This window comes from Cervus canadensis, chromosome 25, assembly GCF_019320065.1.
Source record: "Cervus canadensis isolate Bull #8, Minnesota chromosome 25, ASM1932006v1, whole genome shotgun sequence".
In the NCBI taxonomy this organism is placed as follows: Eukaryota; Metazoa; Chordata; class Mammalia; order Artiodactyla; family Cervidae; genus Cervus; species Cervus canadensis.
The window spans coordinates 13,472,426-13,488,153 of record NC_057410.1 but is presented as its reverse complement, the minus strand read 5'-3'; the positions used below and the strand labels follow the sequence as shown (position 1 = coordinate 13,488,153).

The 15,728-nt window shown below is 40.7% G+C and overlaps 1 protein-coding gene across 1 annotated transcript in view; it reads right to left on the bottom strand.

Annotated features, from left to right (window-relative positions):
• The window catches only part of MYRFL (myelin regulatory factor like), a 122,567-nt gene that overhangs the window by 20,499 nt on the left and 86,340 nt on the right, over window positions 1-15,728 (bottom strand). Inside the window, exons 14-15 of the mRNA XM_043447547.1 lie at window positions 5,795-5,958; window positions 5,097-5,160 (exon numbers count right to left, since the gene is read on the bottom strand). Of these exons, the coding sequence (XP_043303482.1) occupies window positions 5,097-5,160; window positions 5,795-5,958 (228 nt within the window). The remainder of the gene's footprint in view (window positions 1-5,096; window positions 5,161-5,794; window positions 5,959-15,728) is intronic.

The window sequence follows — 15,728 nt, the reverse complement described above, 5'->3', positions numbered from 1 at the left end:
AAGGACTGTATAGTCCATGGGGTCGCAAAGAGTCTGGCAAGACTAAGCGACTTTCACTTTCACTGAATACCAATAGCTCAGTTGCTAAAGAATCTGCTTGCAATGCAGGAGACCCAAGTTCAATCCCTGGGTGGGGAAGATTCCCCTGGAGAAGGAAATGGCAACCCACTCCAGTATTCTTGCCTGAAAAATCCCATGGACAGATTAGCCTGGTGGGCTATAGTCCATGGGGTCACAAAGAGTCAGACACAACTTAGCAATTAAACCACCACCACTGAATACCAAGAAGTGGATGGTTTATACCATTCCCACATCTCACTGGAACAGTTCTGAGGATGCTCTGCTAGTGCTCTGTACACAGAAGGAACTCAATGCAATTTATTGAATTGATTAGAATTAAATAGTATTAATTTCAGGATAGCAGCTTCCCTTCCAACCTACTCCCTAAAGGTGCCAGATTGTTTTAAATCTCTATGGTTTTGTTCCAAATCCTTTGACCTAATATAGGAAAATCACCCAAGACCTGGAGTCAGACTTGGAGTCAAGCCCTGAACAAGTCATGGAAGTGTCATTGATCCTCATTTTCTTCATCAATAAAATAGGAAGGATGAAATCATACCTGCCTACTTTTCAGAGTTATTACGTGAATCTAATTAACAGTGTAATGGTTCTCAAATTCAAGTTTGCATGAAGATTACTATGGAGCTTGTTAAAAATCTAAATGCCCTGAAATATTCTGATTCAATAGGTTTCCATCCAGACTGAGGTGGGGGCTGGCAATCTATAGGAAGCAGGATAATGAAAAGTGTCTGCATCAGTTCCTTCCCTTTCGCTCTTCTTCTCCATGTCCTCAGTGAATTTCTACTTGAACTCTGAGGTTTTTTCAACTTCACCCAAGTCAACAGCACACATTGGTATTTTGCCAAGCTCCCTGGAAGACTCTGATACATGACAAAGTATGAGAACCACTGAAAGAGTGGGTTTGAAAATACTAATGGTGAATACTTATATGACACTCATGTGGCACACCCTCTTCTGAGTGCTTTATGTATACTAATTTATTGAACCTCACAATAACCCTCAACAACCCTTATAAGGCAAGTACTATTCTCATCCCTATTTTAGAGATGGGGAAAAATGAGGCCCAGGGAGGCTAAGTTCTTCACTCAAGATCACACAGCTAATAAGTTACAGAGCCAGGCTTTGACCCAAATAACACTTGACTTCAGAATCTGTGGGGCTCTCCTGATGGCTCAGACAGAAAGAATCTTGCTGCAATGCAGGAGACCCGGGTTCCATCTCTGGGTTGAGAAGATCCCCTGGAGGAGGGAATGGCAACTCACTCCAGTTTTCTTGCCTGGAGAATTCCATGGACTGAGGAGCCTGATGGGCTACAGTCCATGGGGTTGCAGAGAGTCAGGCACAACTGAGCAACGACACTTTCAGAATATGTGCTCTTATTCTCAATGTCATGCTGTCTCCCTTTTTCTGTCTGTAAAGAAAAGAGACACTGAACAACTTATTGTTATTATTCAAAAGGTCTTCATGGCTACCAAATGAACTCCTTAACTGGTGGTCCAGAAACTGAGACTTATTTTCAGCCTTAACTTCTCCTCTTCTCTCTAACAAACTTCCCACCTAGTCAATGAAGCCAGCACCAGCTCCCAGACCTTGGCTTCTGTCATTCCATCCAGAACTGCTCCAGCAGCTCCTGGCACTTTCCAGCCAAAGCTTTGCCCCCTTGAAGGCCTGGTTCCCATGATACTCCCGCAGTGCTCTGAGCTTCTACATTATTTATCACTTCCAGGTACAACTGGTCTTTTTATTCTCTTCTGATTTTCCCTGGCTACTTTAAACTTCTTTTATCTTCTCTTTAAGATTTTTTTTTAAAATGTAGACCCTTTAAAAATCTTCATTGAATGTGTTACAATATTGCTTCTGTTTTCTGTTTTGGGTTTTTTGGCCCCAAGGCATGTGGGATCTTACCTCCCTGACCCCCTGGGATGGGGGGGACCTGCATTCCCTGCATTGGAAGGCGATGTCTTACCCACTGGACCACCAGGGAAGTCCCTAGCTTAAAATTCCTTAGAAGAGGCCACATCTTACTCAACTTTGCCTCCACAGGCATAAGACAGTGACTATAAGAGGTCTTTGAAATGAATGAATGCTCTTCAATGTCTATATAAGTCCTGGACTCTGTGTTTATACGCCAACTCCCCCGCCACCCATGCACTCAAGACATGAAATCTCTTAATGTTTTAAATTTAGATTGTTACAGGGAATATTTTCAGACTGGTCTCCATTCACGCATTGATTTAACGAATGGTTCTTGAGTACACACTATGTGTCAGTCCCCTGGGACAGAGAGTGAGGAAGGCGACACAGAGTCTGTTCTCATGGACATACATTGTAGCTGAAATCCTGAGAAAACTGTGAAAGAAAGAGATCCCTTAGGTGCAAGATGGTTGCTACAAAGGTTACACAGGAACCAAATGCATGTGTGCTTGCTAAGTTGCCTCAGTTGGGTCCAACTCTTTTGCAACCCCATGGACTGTAGCCTGCCAGGCTCCTCTGTCCATGAGATTGTCCAGGCAAGAATACTGGAGTGGGTTGCAATACCCTCCTCCAGGGGATCTTCCTGACCCAGGGATCCAACCTGAGTCTCCTGCAGCTCCTGCATTGCAGGTGGATTCTTCACTGTTGAGCCACCAGGGCCCACAGGAACCAAATGGCACCTTCCAATCAGGGCCTCCATTGATGTAAATACAGTTCCTTCTATTCCCTTGCAAACTGGTTAGTACAAAGAGCACCTTCCCTACATAATATTGTTAGTATTTTGTGTTTATTGAGCAACCTGCTATGTGCTGGGTATTATGCCGAGGACTTTAGATCATTTAATCCTATCAATTATTTTTGTAAGATAGACACTATTATTATCTGTTCAGTTCAGTTCAGCTCAGTTCAGTCACTCAGTCGTGTCTGACTCTTTGAAACCCCATGGACTGCAGCACTCCAGGCTTCCCTGTCCATCACCAACTTCTGGAGCTTACTCAAACTCATGTCCATCGAGTCAGTAATGCCATCCAACCATCTCATCCTCTGTCATCCCCTTCTCCTCTTGCCTTCAAACTTTCCCAGCATCAGGGTCTTTTCAAATGAGTCAGCTCTTCACATCAGGTGACCCAAGTATTAGAGTTTCAATTTCAGCATCAGTCCTTCCAATGAATATTCAGGACTGATTTCCTTTAGGATAGACTGGTTGGATCTCCTTGCAGTCCAAGGGACTCTCAAGAGTCTCCTCCAACACCACAGTTCAAAAGCATCAATTCTTTGGTGCTCAGCTTTTTTTATAGCCCAACTCTCATGTCCATACATGAGTACTGGAAAAACCATAGCTTTGACTAGACAGACCTTTGTTGGCAAAGTAACGTCTCTGCTTTTTAATGTGCTGTCTAGGTTGGTCATAACTTTTCCTCCAAGGACCAAGCATCTTTTAATTTCATGGCTGCAGTCACCATCTGTGATGATTTTGGAGCCCCCCAAAATAAAGTCTCTCACTGTTTCCATTATTTCCCCATCTATTTGCCATGAAATGAAGGGACCCGATGCCATAATCTTAGTTTTCTGAATGTTGAGTTTTAAGCCAACTTTTTCACTCTCCTCTTTCACTTTTATCAAGAGGCTCTTTAGTTTTTCTTCACTTTCTGCTATAAGGGTGGTGTCATCTGCATATCTGAGGTTATTAATATTTCTCCTGGCAATCTTGATTCCAGTTTGGGCGTCATCCAGCCCAGTATTTTGCATGATGTACTCTGCATATATGTTAAATAAGCAACATGACAATATATATCCTTGGTGTACTCCTTTCCCGATTTGGAACCAGTCTGTTGTTCCATGTCCAGTTCTAACTGTTGCTTCTTGACCTGCATACAGATTTCTCAGGAGGCAGGTCAGATGGTCTGGTATTCCCATCTCTTTAATAATTTTTCATAGTTTGTTGTGGTCCACACAGTTAAAGGCTTTGGCATAGTCAGTAAGGTAGAAGTAGATGGTTTTCTGGAACTCTCATGCTTTTTTGATGATCCAAGGGATGTTAGCAATTTGATCTCTGAGTCTTCTGCCCTTTCCAAATCCAGCTTGAACATCTGGAAGTTCATGGTATTATCTGTTTCCCAATGCAATTAAAGTAAACTTGCCCAAGAACACTTCTACATGTTTATTTATCCATGTATTTATATCTGTTGACATGTATCAATAAATTTGTCTGCAGTATAGCATTTTAGTACATTTTAGTAGAATACTGTACTCTTCTTAAATCCTCTTAGAATAGTTCAGCGATGTACAACAGAAGAAGTAGAGAATAAACCAGGACAATGGCAAAAATGTCAGGTCAGCCCTTAACAGGATATAGATGAAGGTCGTAAATATCTTCCTCTGGGAACATCAGTGGATCTGAGGGGTGAACTGAGGGTCACAGCTTTCTATGAATGCAGCTAGGAAGAGAGGACTGCAGCTTCGCCCTCCCTGACACTTCTCTGCCATGGAGAGGCTGTCCTCTAAGCTAATGATTAACCTTCATTTTTTACTGTAAATGTTATCCTATTTGATGAAATGCTCCATTCGTTAATAAAGTTGCCACATTTTAAGCTTTGCGAGAAAGTGAATACCTAGTCTCTATTTGCATATAGAGTACCGAATATCAAAGGGAAAAGAGAGATTTAGAGGTTAACTGACATGCTTTTTGGATCTTTTGGAAGCAAAGATAAGGGACTACGTCTAGTCAAGGAATACACACAGGTCTTATAACCCAGGGTCATCTGCTGATGAATTTCACTTGATAGGGAATATACACACAAAAACTGTCAGAGTAATATTTCTGAAATGAATGTGTTCTATACTCATACCCCTAAACTCCTCTTTGAAAAACCAATAATATCTATTATAGGAATAGTATTTAAATGCCTTAAGCACATAAGGATACATACTAGAGAACCCATCAACAAATAAATGAAGAAAAAACTTCTTGATTAATTTTCATAAACTCCATTTTAATAGAAAATATCATCTCTGTTCATTATAAATTTAAGTCTATTTACCTTGCTGTTTTTTTTGGAAATGGTCCTTTTTGGAGAAGATGCACTAAGAGCTCTGCTAAATTTGCTTTAAAAAGAGAAAGAGAAAATTAATTACAAATCAAATGCCTCTCTGGGAGTTATATGACAAAGGCCCAGGCTGTCACTAACACAGTATGGCTCTTTTTTGTAATACAGTGGTAATTTTAAAAAGGAAAGTCAAGGCAACTCAGAGTTCTTTTTGTGTATAAAAACTTTAGTAAATATAAATAAACGCATTAAAATTTACATTTCCCTTTTTCTCAAAACTATACCCTAGAAAATATGCACTTACCTCCTTAAGTAATAAAAAATAGAGTAAGTTTTGTCCCTGAGGACCAAACATGGTTTTCTAAATTTAAAAATGGTCCCCTTTCCTTGTTAAAAAGAGAGGCTGTAATTTTGTTAAAATGTCGCACATCCTATAATCACCACTCTTAAACAGATCCATTATATTTTGTTTTATCTTAAAAGCAGCAACAGAAAAAATAAGAAAATTATCACATAAAATAATTGTGTTTCAAAACATTCATTCTAAAAGAAGAATAGAGACTTAATTAAAACAAAGTAATGGTTGCTGCTTGGTAGACAAACCATTCAGATTGTTATAGAAAGGTCTTTCTAGTTATAGAAAGACCCTCATTCTCCCTTTCTCCAAATTTCTATGGCAGTCGTGGAGGTACCTGATTGAGCTCGCCTCACTGGCAGAGGACTTCCAACTACTGAGCCGCTTTAGTCTGGCCAGCTTTCTGTTCCATATTTCTAGCTCTTCTATTCTTTCTTCAAGGTTGTTGGTTAATTTGCAAAGCTGCTTCACTGCACCCACATTTTCCATGAAGATCTGGTCCTAAAAATGAAAATAATTCAGAGCACAGAAGTTTACAATTTGAGACCACTAGACAAGTGTCCACAGCCAATCTAAAAACAGTTCAACACTCCATTGAAAATGGTTACACACACACACACACACACACACACACACAACCTCAAGTTCATTCAAGACAAATCTGGAGGCTTGAAACTTGAAGTGATCTTGCTAAACTTCTGGTTGTGCAGTAAAACTGCTTATGTTCAATTTGCAATAAAATGGAGATATGTCCTTGTAATCTAAGAGAGAGAACAGAGCTGAAGGACATTGTCAAGTTTTGAATCCAAAGATTTATTTTCAATGGCCATTATGCTCTATTTAAAACTCATAAAAAGAAAGTCAGAACAGGCTTCTGAATGTTGATTTGTGTGTGCATCACTAAATCATCATAAGGAATGACTCCTGATAAAATGTATATCAAATTGCTCAGGTGAAGGAAGGAGGAATGAAGATCTGGGCTTTTCTCTGAGCTCTGCCACCTGCTAGATGTGAGGGACCAGTAAAATAGAGCAACTGCTCTGAGCTTCAGTTTCTTCATTTATAAATGAGAGAACAATTCTTGAGGTATTAATTCTGTCTTGCTGTTGCATGCAATTTATATTTTAGCTTAAACAAAATTTTAAAAACAACACAATTCCTTCTATTCAGAGAAGTTATCAACATGTCAGAAACAGCAATAAAGGAAAGACCAACCAAAACCACAGCATGCCAGCCATCTGTTCCCCTCCCCACACACTTCAGCCATCATAGGAACATGTGTGTCTATCTTCTGTGTGCATGCTCAATGACTAAGTCGTGTCTGACTCCTTGAGACGTCATGGACTATAACCTGCCAGGCTCCTCTGTCCATGGGATTTCCCAGGCAAGAATACTGGGGTGAGTTGCCATTTCCTTCTCCCGGGGATCTTCCCAACCCAGAGACTGAACTCATATTTCTTGCATCTCTTGTATTGGCTGGTAGATTCTTTACCATTTGAGACACCTGGGAAGTCCCATAATTAATAATACTATATTATTTACTTGAAAGTTGATAAGAGAGTAAATCTTAAATGTTCTCACACACACACACACAATGTAATTATATGAGGTGATGGGTTTGTTGATTAACCTTATTATGGCAATCATTTTGCAATATAAGTGTATATCAAATCATCATGTTGTACACCTTAAACTGACATGGTGCTGTGTGTCAATTATATCTCAACAAAGCTAAAAAAATTCAGCTGTAAGGGAGGATAGTTTATTTAACTAAAATAAGATCGGAGATGAATTGATAACTGTGGAATCTGAATGAAGTATATAAATGCACCTTATTATTTTTCTGTCTCATTTTGTATGTTTGAAATTTTTCATTAGGAAAATGTTTAAAAATAAATAAATCACAAAATAAAAACAAAGCAAAAAAAGTCTCCCGACAAAGGCTCTTCTAAATTTTCTAATTCTGGTACAGATTTCCCTTTACTTCTAAATTTGTTTTATAAAAACAAGTCAGAAATTACAAAGATAGGAATGACATTCTATGGTTCTAAACCATAATAAATGTCATGTTACAATTTATGGTAATGAGTAGAAAGCCTTAGAGTAGAATTATAACTGTATTATTTAGAGTGGGTCACAAGGTCATATGACGTCCACTTAGCAGTCCAACACAGGTTCCTAAGTATCATCTCTGACTCCCTCCCCCTGCAGGAAATCCGTCATACAGTTCATCATCCAAAATCTACTGAATCTACCTACTTCTTTCCATCCTCATTGGAATTACTATTTCTCATAGTATTTTAAAAATTTTTTCTTGGCAACTGGCTTCATTTTTTTCTCCTTTAAAAAAAAAAGTTTGCTTGATATATTAATTTGTGATTTAGTTCACACTAAAACAGGCTGTGGAAAATGATATTGGTGTCCTCTCTAAACCACAGTCAGTTTTTTCTGCCATGTTTCCCCACAGGACTTTTCATGCTGCCTCATGACACATGAGCGACGGCTGCATTTGTTTGGCTACATGTCAGTAATGATGAAAAGCCAGCTCTGATTCCTCCAACTCAAATTTGCCAGCACCATGCATCTTCCATGTAGATCCAATGGGCAAGAAGATAATTCATGGTTTTCCTATTTAAGAGGAAATAGAGCTGGAGAGCGGATTTACTACTACCTTTCAATAGCAATGATGGCTTTGACTTTATGGATCCAAAGGAAGATTACCAAAAAAAATAAATTTCTAGGACATGTCATGGAGATTGACTCTTATTAGAAGACTTCTGACTTATCCCCTATCATCATAGTGAAGTCAGTACAAATATATTATTCAAAAACATTACTACATTTTTAATCAAAAATGTAATCTAGAATTTTCTGAAAATGACCTTTTCTATGCAAGTGGTAAGGTCTCCATGAGTTCATTTTAACTATGAATGTGCACTTAGATGGCTGAGGAACTTTTTGTAAGTATCCAACTTGCATGTAGAGGTTCATATTCATTAGGACTGAGAAGTGCATAGGATTGGGGAATTTTGAAAAGCTTCCCCATCTGATGCCCACTGTTGGTTAAGAACCATTTTGTAGTTGAATCTAATTTAATTACTCAACTCTGTCCAGTTATTATTGACCATTTCAAATGAAACCCACTACCTAGTTGAAGTGTAGCTTTACAATCATGATGTAAAAATGATGAAAATTAATGTGTATGCTATTCTGTATGAGGTAGATGGTTGGTGAGAACCTACTGAATAGTGTGTGTGAGTGCTTAGTCACTCAGTCGTGTCCGACTCTTTGTGACCCGATGGACTGTAGCCTGCCAGGCTCCTCTGTCCATGGGATTCTCCAGGCAAGAGTACTGGAGTGGGTTGCCATGCCCTCCTCCAGGGGATCTTCCCGACCCAGGGATCAAACCCAGGTCTCTTATGTCTCCTGCCTTGGCATGTGGGTCCTTTCCCACTAGCGTCACCTGGGAAGCCCACTGTATAGTACAGGAGAAAGAAAGAAGAAGGTACAATCTGTTTATAGGACATTTATTAAGTCAATCTTTAAAATGCACACCAATATGCCTTAGGTGCAGAAAAATATTGTTTGATTCCACTTATAGGAGACACCTAGAATAGTCAAATTCATAGGATCAGAAAGTACATTGATAGATGCCAGGGGCTGGGTTGCATGGGGGAGGGAGGATGGGGAGTTAGTGTTTAATGGAGATAGAGTTTCAAATGAAGACAGTGAAAAAGTCAGGAGATGGATAATGGTGAGAGGTGAATAAACTTAGTGTCACTGAACTGTGCAATTGTGAAGTCACTCAGTCATGTCCTACTCTTTGCAACCCCATGGACTGTAGCCTATCAGGCTCCTCTGTCCGTGAGATTTTCCAGGCAAGAGTACTGCAGTGGGTTGCCATTTCCTTCTCCAGGGGATCTTCCCGACCCAGGAATCGAACCGCATGGCAGGCAGATACTTTATCATCTGAACCACCAGGAAGGTAAATATGGTTAAAATAGATGTTTTATGTTATGTGACTTTTACCATAATTTAAAAAAAAATTAAAAATGATTAAACCAGCTTGCCACCAAAATTGCTCAGAAGGCTGGGGGTAGGGGTATTATTCACCCAGCATTTAAAAGACTTGCTTTGGGGTAAGGGTACACATGGACAGCATGAGCATATTTTTTGGAAGGACACATAGGGCAGTTTGGCAAGTGTGTGTGCACAGAAAAACAACAGGAAGTGTTTGTGAAACCAGAGGCCTTGTTTAGCTTAGATGTGTCTCTGTCCCAGCCTCGCCTTTCACACATCCCCTTCACAGGCTGCACGCTAATCATACCTAACCTTGTGCCCTTCATGGAACACATATCATGTATCCCCTGGTCTCTGACTGCTCCCTGGGCCTGAACCAGCTGTCATCCCTCTTCACCCACCTGCCTTTCACTCGGTGTCATGGTGACCAGTGTTATAACCCCCTGGAGACAGGGCCTGCCTCTCCTCCACAGCAGATTCTTCCACACAGGGCAGAAATGAATGAACGTTCTTACAGCGGTGACTCAAGAAGCCCTGAAGCCCAGGGATGACATAGCCTGGCTCTCTGGTGAAACTGGAGAGCGTGGCCAGGCTTCCAGTTTGTTTCTTTACCTGAGGTTTCTTTCAGAAAAACGAAGTCTATGTTCCAAATTCCCTTTCCATGTTAGGAAATTTGAGTGAATTAAGCAAACAAACACTAGTGTCTGACACCCTCAGTGCGAGGGGCTAGTGACTTGCTGGTCACCTGCCATGTGACTTCCACTCTGGGGGTACACGTCCTCTCACTGCCTCCCCACCCGCTAGGAGACAGACTGCAGGACGCTCCCGGGTCCCTTGCAGGACTGACAGTAAATGAGCCCCCGCACGGTGGAGCAGCCAGGCAGTGGACTTGATTTCTCCTCTCTTTGGGAACCCCAGCTTGTCCTCTGTCTAAAAACACTGAGGAGGATAACTAAGCCTGAGAGCAGAGATTGCTTTGAGAAGTTGAAACAGACTCTTATTGCTTTCCAGGGAGAGTCACAGACTTGAAAAAAATCTCTCCTTGTGGCATCTGATGTTGCATAGACTGATGTTTTTATAATAAAATCATGGGAATAAAACTGCCTATAATTGAGTATTATGAAAATGATGGTCCAAGGGAGAACTGTCTTTTAGCCAATGGGTGTGCCCGGCAATTGTTTAGGCTTTGGATAAACTCAGCTTTAGATCTTTGTCCAAGAGTTTATTTGTGGACAGCTCACAAAGCCTTGATGTGGATTAAAAAAAAAAACAAAACTAGAATCCCCAAACCAGAAAAGCAGGCTCTGAGATGATGTGGGAGCTCAGACTTCAGCTCAATTTCCAGCAGGTCCCTGGAGGGAAGGTTTCCCTCCCGGGCAGTTTTCTCTGGCAAACAGGGCAACTCTTGGGCTCGCTCCACTGGATGTTGTGTTTTCACCTCTGCTTTACGTGGGAGGAGCACAAGTTCATGAAACTGTTTACAATTATGTGTTTTATTGTTGCCCTTTGTTTGTTTGCTTTAGAATTCTTGCTTAATTTTCATCATCTCTGTTTCAATGTAATTTTCTGTGGAAGGGCTTGAGTTCTTTGACTGAGATAAGTTTCCAGTTGAACAAACATATGGCACAGTTTGTTGCAGTTCTCTGATTTCTTGTCTTCCCTGGCTGGCCAATGAGCTCTTTTTGTGGGCAGTGTCTTATGACTCCTCAGAGCCAACTCATGGCACCTGCAGTTCAATATTCAATGAATGAACAGAATCAGTAGTTCTTTTTCAAGGACCTCTGATGTGCTAACCATTGTCTTAAGTGTGTGTGCGCACTCAGTCGTGTCTGAGTCTTTGTGACCCCAAGGACTATAGCCTGCCAGGCTCCTTTGTCCGTGGACTTTTTCAGGCAAGAATACTGGAGTGGGTTGCCATTTCCTTCTCCAAAGGATCTTCCTGATTCAGAGATTGAACCTCTGTGTTGCTTGAGTCTCCAGCACTGGCAGGTGGATTCTTTCCCACTGTGCCACCTGAGAAGACGTCTTAAGTGCAGGGCGAACACAATTAGATAAGGCACAGGATCTCTGCCTTCATAGACCATGTTTTCTAGCAGGGAGATTAGCCAAGAACAAGTAAACCAGAAGTAAATAATATAGTTTTAAGTTGTAATTAGCACTAGGAAGGAAGCCATTGAAACAAAAAATAATTGTTCCTCTCTTAAGCCATTGCCATAGATTTGGTCTATTTTATTTAAGAGAGCAACGGTGGAAAAAAAAATTAAATAACAGCATTAAGTGGAAAAGTATATTCTTGTCCTGCAAAAGAAAGGTAATCCAATGGAAAACTGGACCAAGCAATTCACATAAGGAGAAATCTAAATAGCTAATATAAGAAAGAGATGCACAACTTTATCACTCATCAGAAAAACACAAATTAAAACAGTAAGAAACCACTTTACCCTTATTAGAAGTGAAAAAAATAGAAAGTCTGAAAATGTCAAGTATTGATGAGGACACAGAGAAGCAGTCCGCCTCATGTACTGCTTTTATGAATTGGAGCTGACTAACATTCTGGCAGCGTTTTGTAGAACTAAGGCTGTGTATATCCTATACCACTTCCGGAATGCGTGCCAGAGAAAACCGCCCACATATTCACAAGGAGGCTTGTGTGAGAACATTCATCGCTGCATAGTTGTGGTCAAGAGAGTTGGAAGAGTCCGTCACTGGAAGAGAACGTAGGACACAAGCCAAGGAATTTCACGCATCAGAGTCTGAGCAGATGTATATAATTCAAAGAAAGTTAAAACACATTCATGAAACACTAATAATATTCCAGACAGCCTGACTATCCAAGGATATATATGAAACACATTAGCATGGCCACCATTGTTGTGGGGGGGTTGCATGGAAGAGGAGGATGCAGAGAAGAAAAAATGTAAGAAAGGAAAAGAGCAGCACAAGGGGGAAGGTAGTACCTCCACTCTAAAGTTCCAGTGATAAAGACAAAGAGGAAAATCTACTAGAGAAAAAAAAGAAAGAAACAGATTTTACATCCGGAGAGAACCACTCCAAGTCCAAAGTTTCTTTACCTACTCTCCAGTGCTCTTACTCAGCTTGTCGTTCAAAGGCAGAGTGATGGACTCTGCATGATTGAGACTGAGCTCAGAAATCTAAGAGCTTCATGGATGAAGGCTAAGCAAACTGAACTCTACCTACAAGGAAGAAGCTGTTCTGGCCTAGCAGCCAAACTTAACAGGTAAAGAAAAGTCAGCAGTCATCTGAAAGGGACTTGAGTATCCTTAAAGACTTTATTTTTTAAGAAATTATTCAAAAATATTCTCTTTGAAACTTTTGGCAAAGGTCCATGTAGTCAAAGCTATGGTTTTTCCAGAAGTCATGTAGGGATGTGAGAGCTGGACAATAAAAAAGGCTGAGCATCAAAGACTTGATGTCTTCAAACTGTGGGGCTGGAAAACATTCTTGAGAGTCGCTTGGACAGCAAGGCGATCAAACCAGTAGATCCTAAGGGAAATCAACCCCAAATATTCATTGGAAGGACTGATGCTGAAGTTGAAGCTCCAATACGTTGGCCACCTGATGCACAGAGCCAACACATTGGAAAAGACCTGGATGCTGGGAAAGACTGAGGGCGGGAGGAGAAGGGGAAGACAAAGGATGAGATGGTTGGATGGCATCACCAACTCAATGGACAAGAGTTTGAGCAAACTCTGGGAGATCGTGAAGGACAGGGAAGCCTGGTGTGCTGCAGTCCATGGGGTTGCAAAGAGTCGGACACAAGTGAGTGAGTGAACAGCAACCACCACTTTGGTAAATAAAATGTGAAATTCCAGGTATTAAATTAGTAAAGGTTTAAATAAACGGGCTACCTGATCTTCAGAGCATTGCCACCACCTGCTGACACAATGTTTAAATTGCAGTTTTAGGTGTCTGGAACAGCGTTTTTTTCCCCAACATTTTATTACAAAAGTTTTCAAGCATACAGAAAACAATTTAAGCATGCATTTAAAAAATTTTAATTGCAGAGTAAATGCCCACATACCACCTCCCACTTTAATTTCACAATTAGCATATTGCTCTAATTCCTTTATCACACACCTTTCCATCCATCCATCCATCAACCCACCTTATTGAAATGCATGGAAAAAAGTAAATGAGCAATTACTTTTTAAAGATATGGCTACAGAAAGAAACTTTCCAAGAAAACAAATGTCTTGGGTGTGTGTGTCTGTGTGTGTTAGTCACTCAATTATGCCTAACTCTTTGCAACCCCATGGACTATAGCTCCTCTGTCCATGGAATTCTCCAGGCAAGAATACTTGAATGGGTAGCCATTCCATTCTCCAGGGCATCTTCCTAACCCAGGGGTTGAACCTGAGTTTCCTGCATTACAGGCAGATTTTTTACTTTCTGAGCCATCAGGGAAGCTTAGTACATGGCATATTTCTCTCTAAAATTTAGAAACAAGAGAATTTTCTCCCTGCTTCCAGTGTAAAGAGCTCCTGGGAAAGAAGATGATCTACATGGATTTCCCTAGTGGTCCAGTGGCTAAGACTGTGCTCCCAATGTAGGGGGCCCAGGTTCGATCCCTGGTCAGAGAACTAGATCCCACATGCTGCAACTAAGAGTTCACATGCCACAACTAAAGATCCCACTCACCACAACTAAGACCTGTGCCAAATAAATAACTTTTTTAAAAAAGATAATCAACAGACAAGTGGCCAGTTTTTAAAATATCCAGAGTTGTTTGCAATAGCATATGAGCTTTAATCATTTGGCTTGGAGTCAAGTCAATCAGTGAGTGCAACAGGGTATACTAACTCCTATGGGAAACATCACTGCAACTAAGGAATGAATTCTACTCCTCTCTTGATGAGAAAAGAAGGGACTTTTAAACTAACTGCTGAGTAAGACCTTTCAAAGTCCCATTTAGATTCCAGGCTGGTTATAAGAAGTGTAACTTATAATTTTAAACTCAGTTTTTCTATATTTAAAAATGAAAAATAATACTTGTCACACATTAAAAAACATAAATCATTTCAGAGACACCCCAAATAGTGGCATCTGTAAAAAAAATTAACAGTTAACCATTTATCAAGCTACCCTGGTGACTCAGATGATAAAGAATGTGCCTGCAAAGCAAGAGACCCAGGTTCGATCCCTAGGTCAGGAAGATCCCCTGGAGAAGGAACCACTTATCATGTTATACTGTGTTGCAGACTCAAAAGTTGCGGTCCTAAGAAGATTTACTTTAAAAAAAACAAATTGCTTATGAAAACAACTGCTTCATTGGGAGAAAGTGATTAAGGTGAGTGATTAACTCATCATACTAAAGTTAGTTCACTCCAAAACTGTAAAGAATAAAACAATTTGTTTTAAAGGTGACCTTATAATTCTCCAAACTCGCTGAGTCAAGTTTGGGACAAAGTTTTATTTGATGCTGAAATTCATGCTCTTAAACTAGTGTGCCATATACTATCAATGAATTTTTAATCATCAAAATCAAAGAGATTTTGATAAGGTTCATTTTCTTCCCATCTCCTCCTTATTTCCTTATCCATCCTCTCTGCCCATCTGGTTTTTTGACACTGTGTTGTCCCACATTCTCCCCCTACCTTGCCCAATCCTTCAGCCTTCCCAAGGGCCTCTCTGTCCCCTAAAGGCCCTCTTGGAAGTTGCCTTTATTCTTCTGTGCTTCTCATCCAACATCAAGACCCTGCAGGGCCAGGCAGGTAACAGAAAGCAGAGGTGTGAGGGCGCTGAAGCCCCTCTGGGATGGGGCAGGGCGGAGGGGTGGCACTCCTTAAAACCACATTCCCAGATCTGATATCAAGGGAGCCAGAAACCTGAAATTTGTGTGAAGATCTCCTAATTTTATTTATTCGTTTATATTTTTTGGCATGCAGGATCTTAGTTCCCTGGCCAGGTATTGAACCCATGTCCCCTGCAGTGGGAGTTCTGAGTCCTAACCACTGAACAGCCAGGAAATTTCCATCCTAATTTTTAAAAGCAGGCAATGAATTTGAAAATTTCTTAAACATCCTGAGGGAAAAATGTCTGCAGGCTAGACTTCGCCACAGTCTTGCCATCTGTGACCTGTGACCATAACCTTTTCCTTATGAATTAATACCTTCACCCCTGTCTGCAGCTCCCCCTCGACCCCCCAGTGGCTCGCTCACGTTCTATACTCCCAGTCACCTCTGTATGTCTTCATCTGAAAGTTCAGCTGGCTTCCCAAACTCGAAATTGAA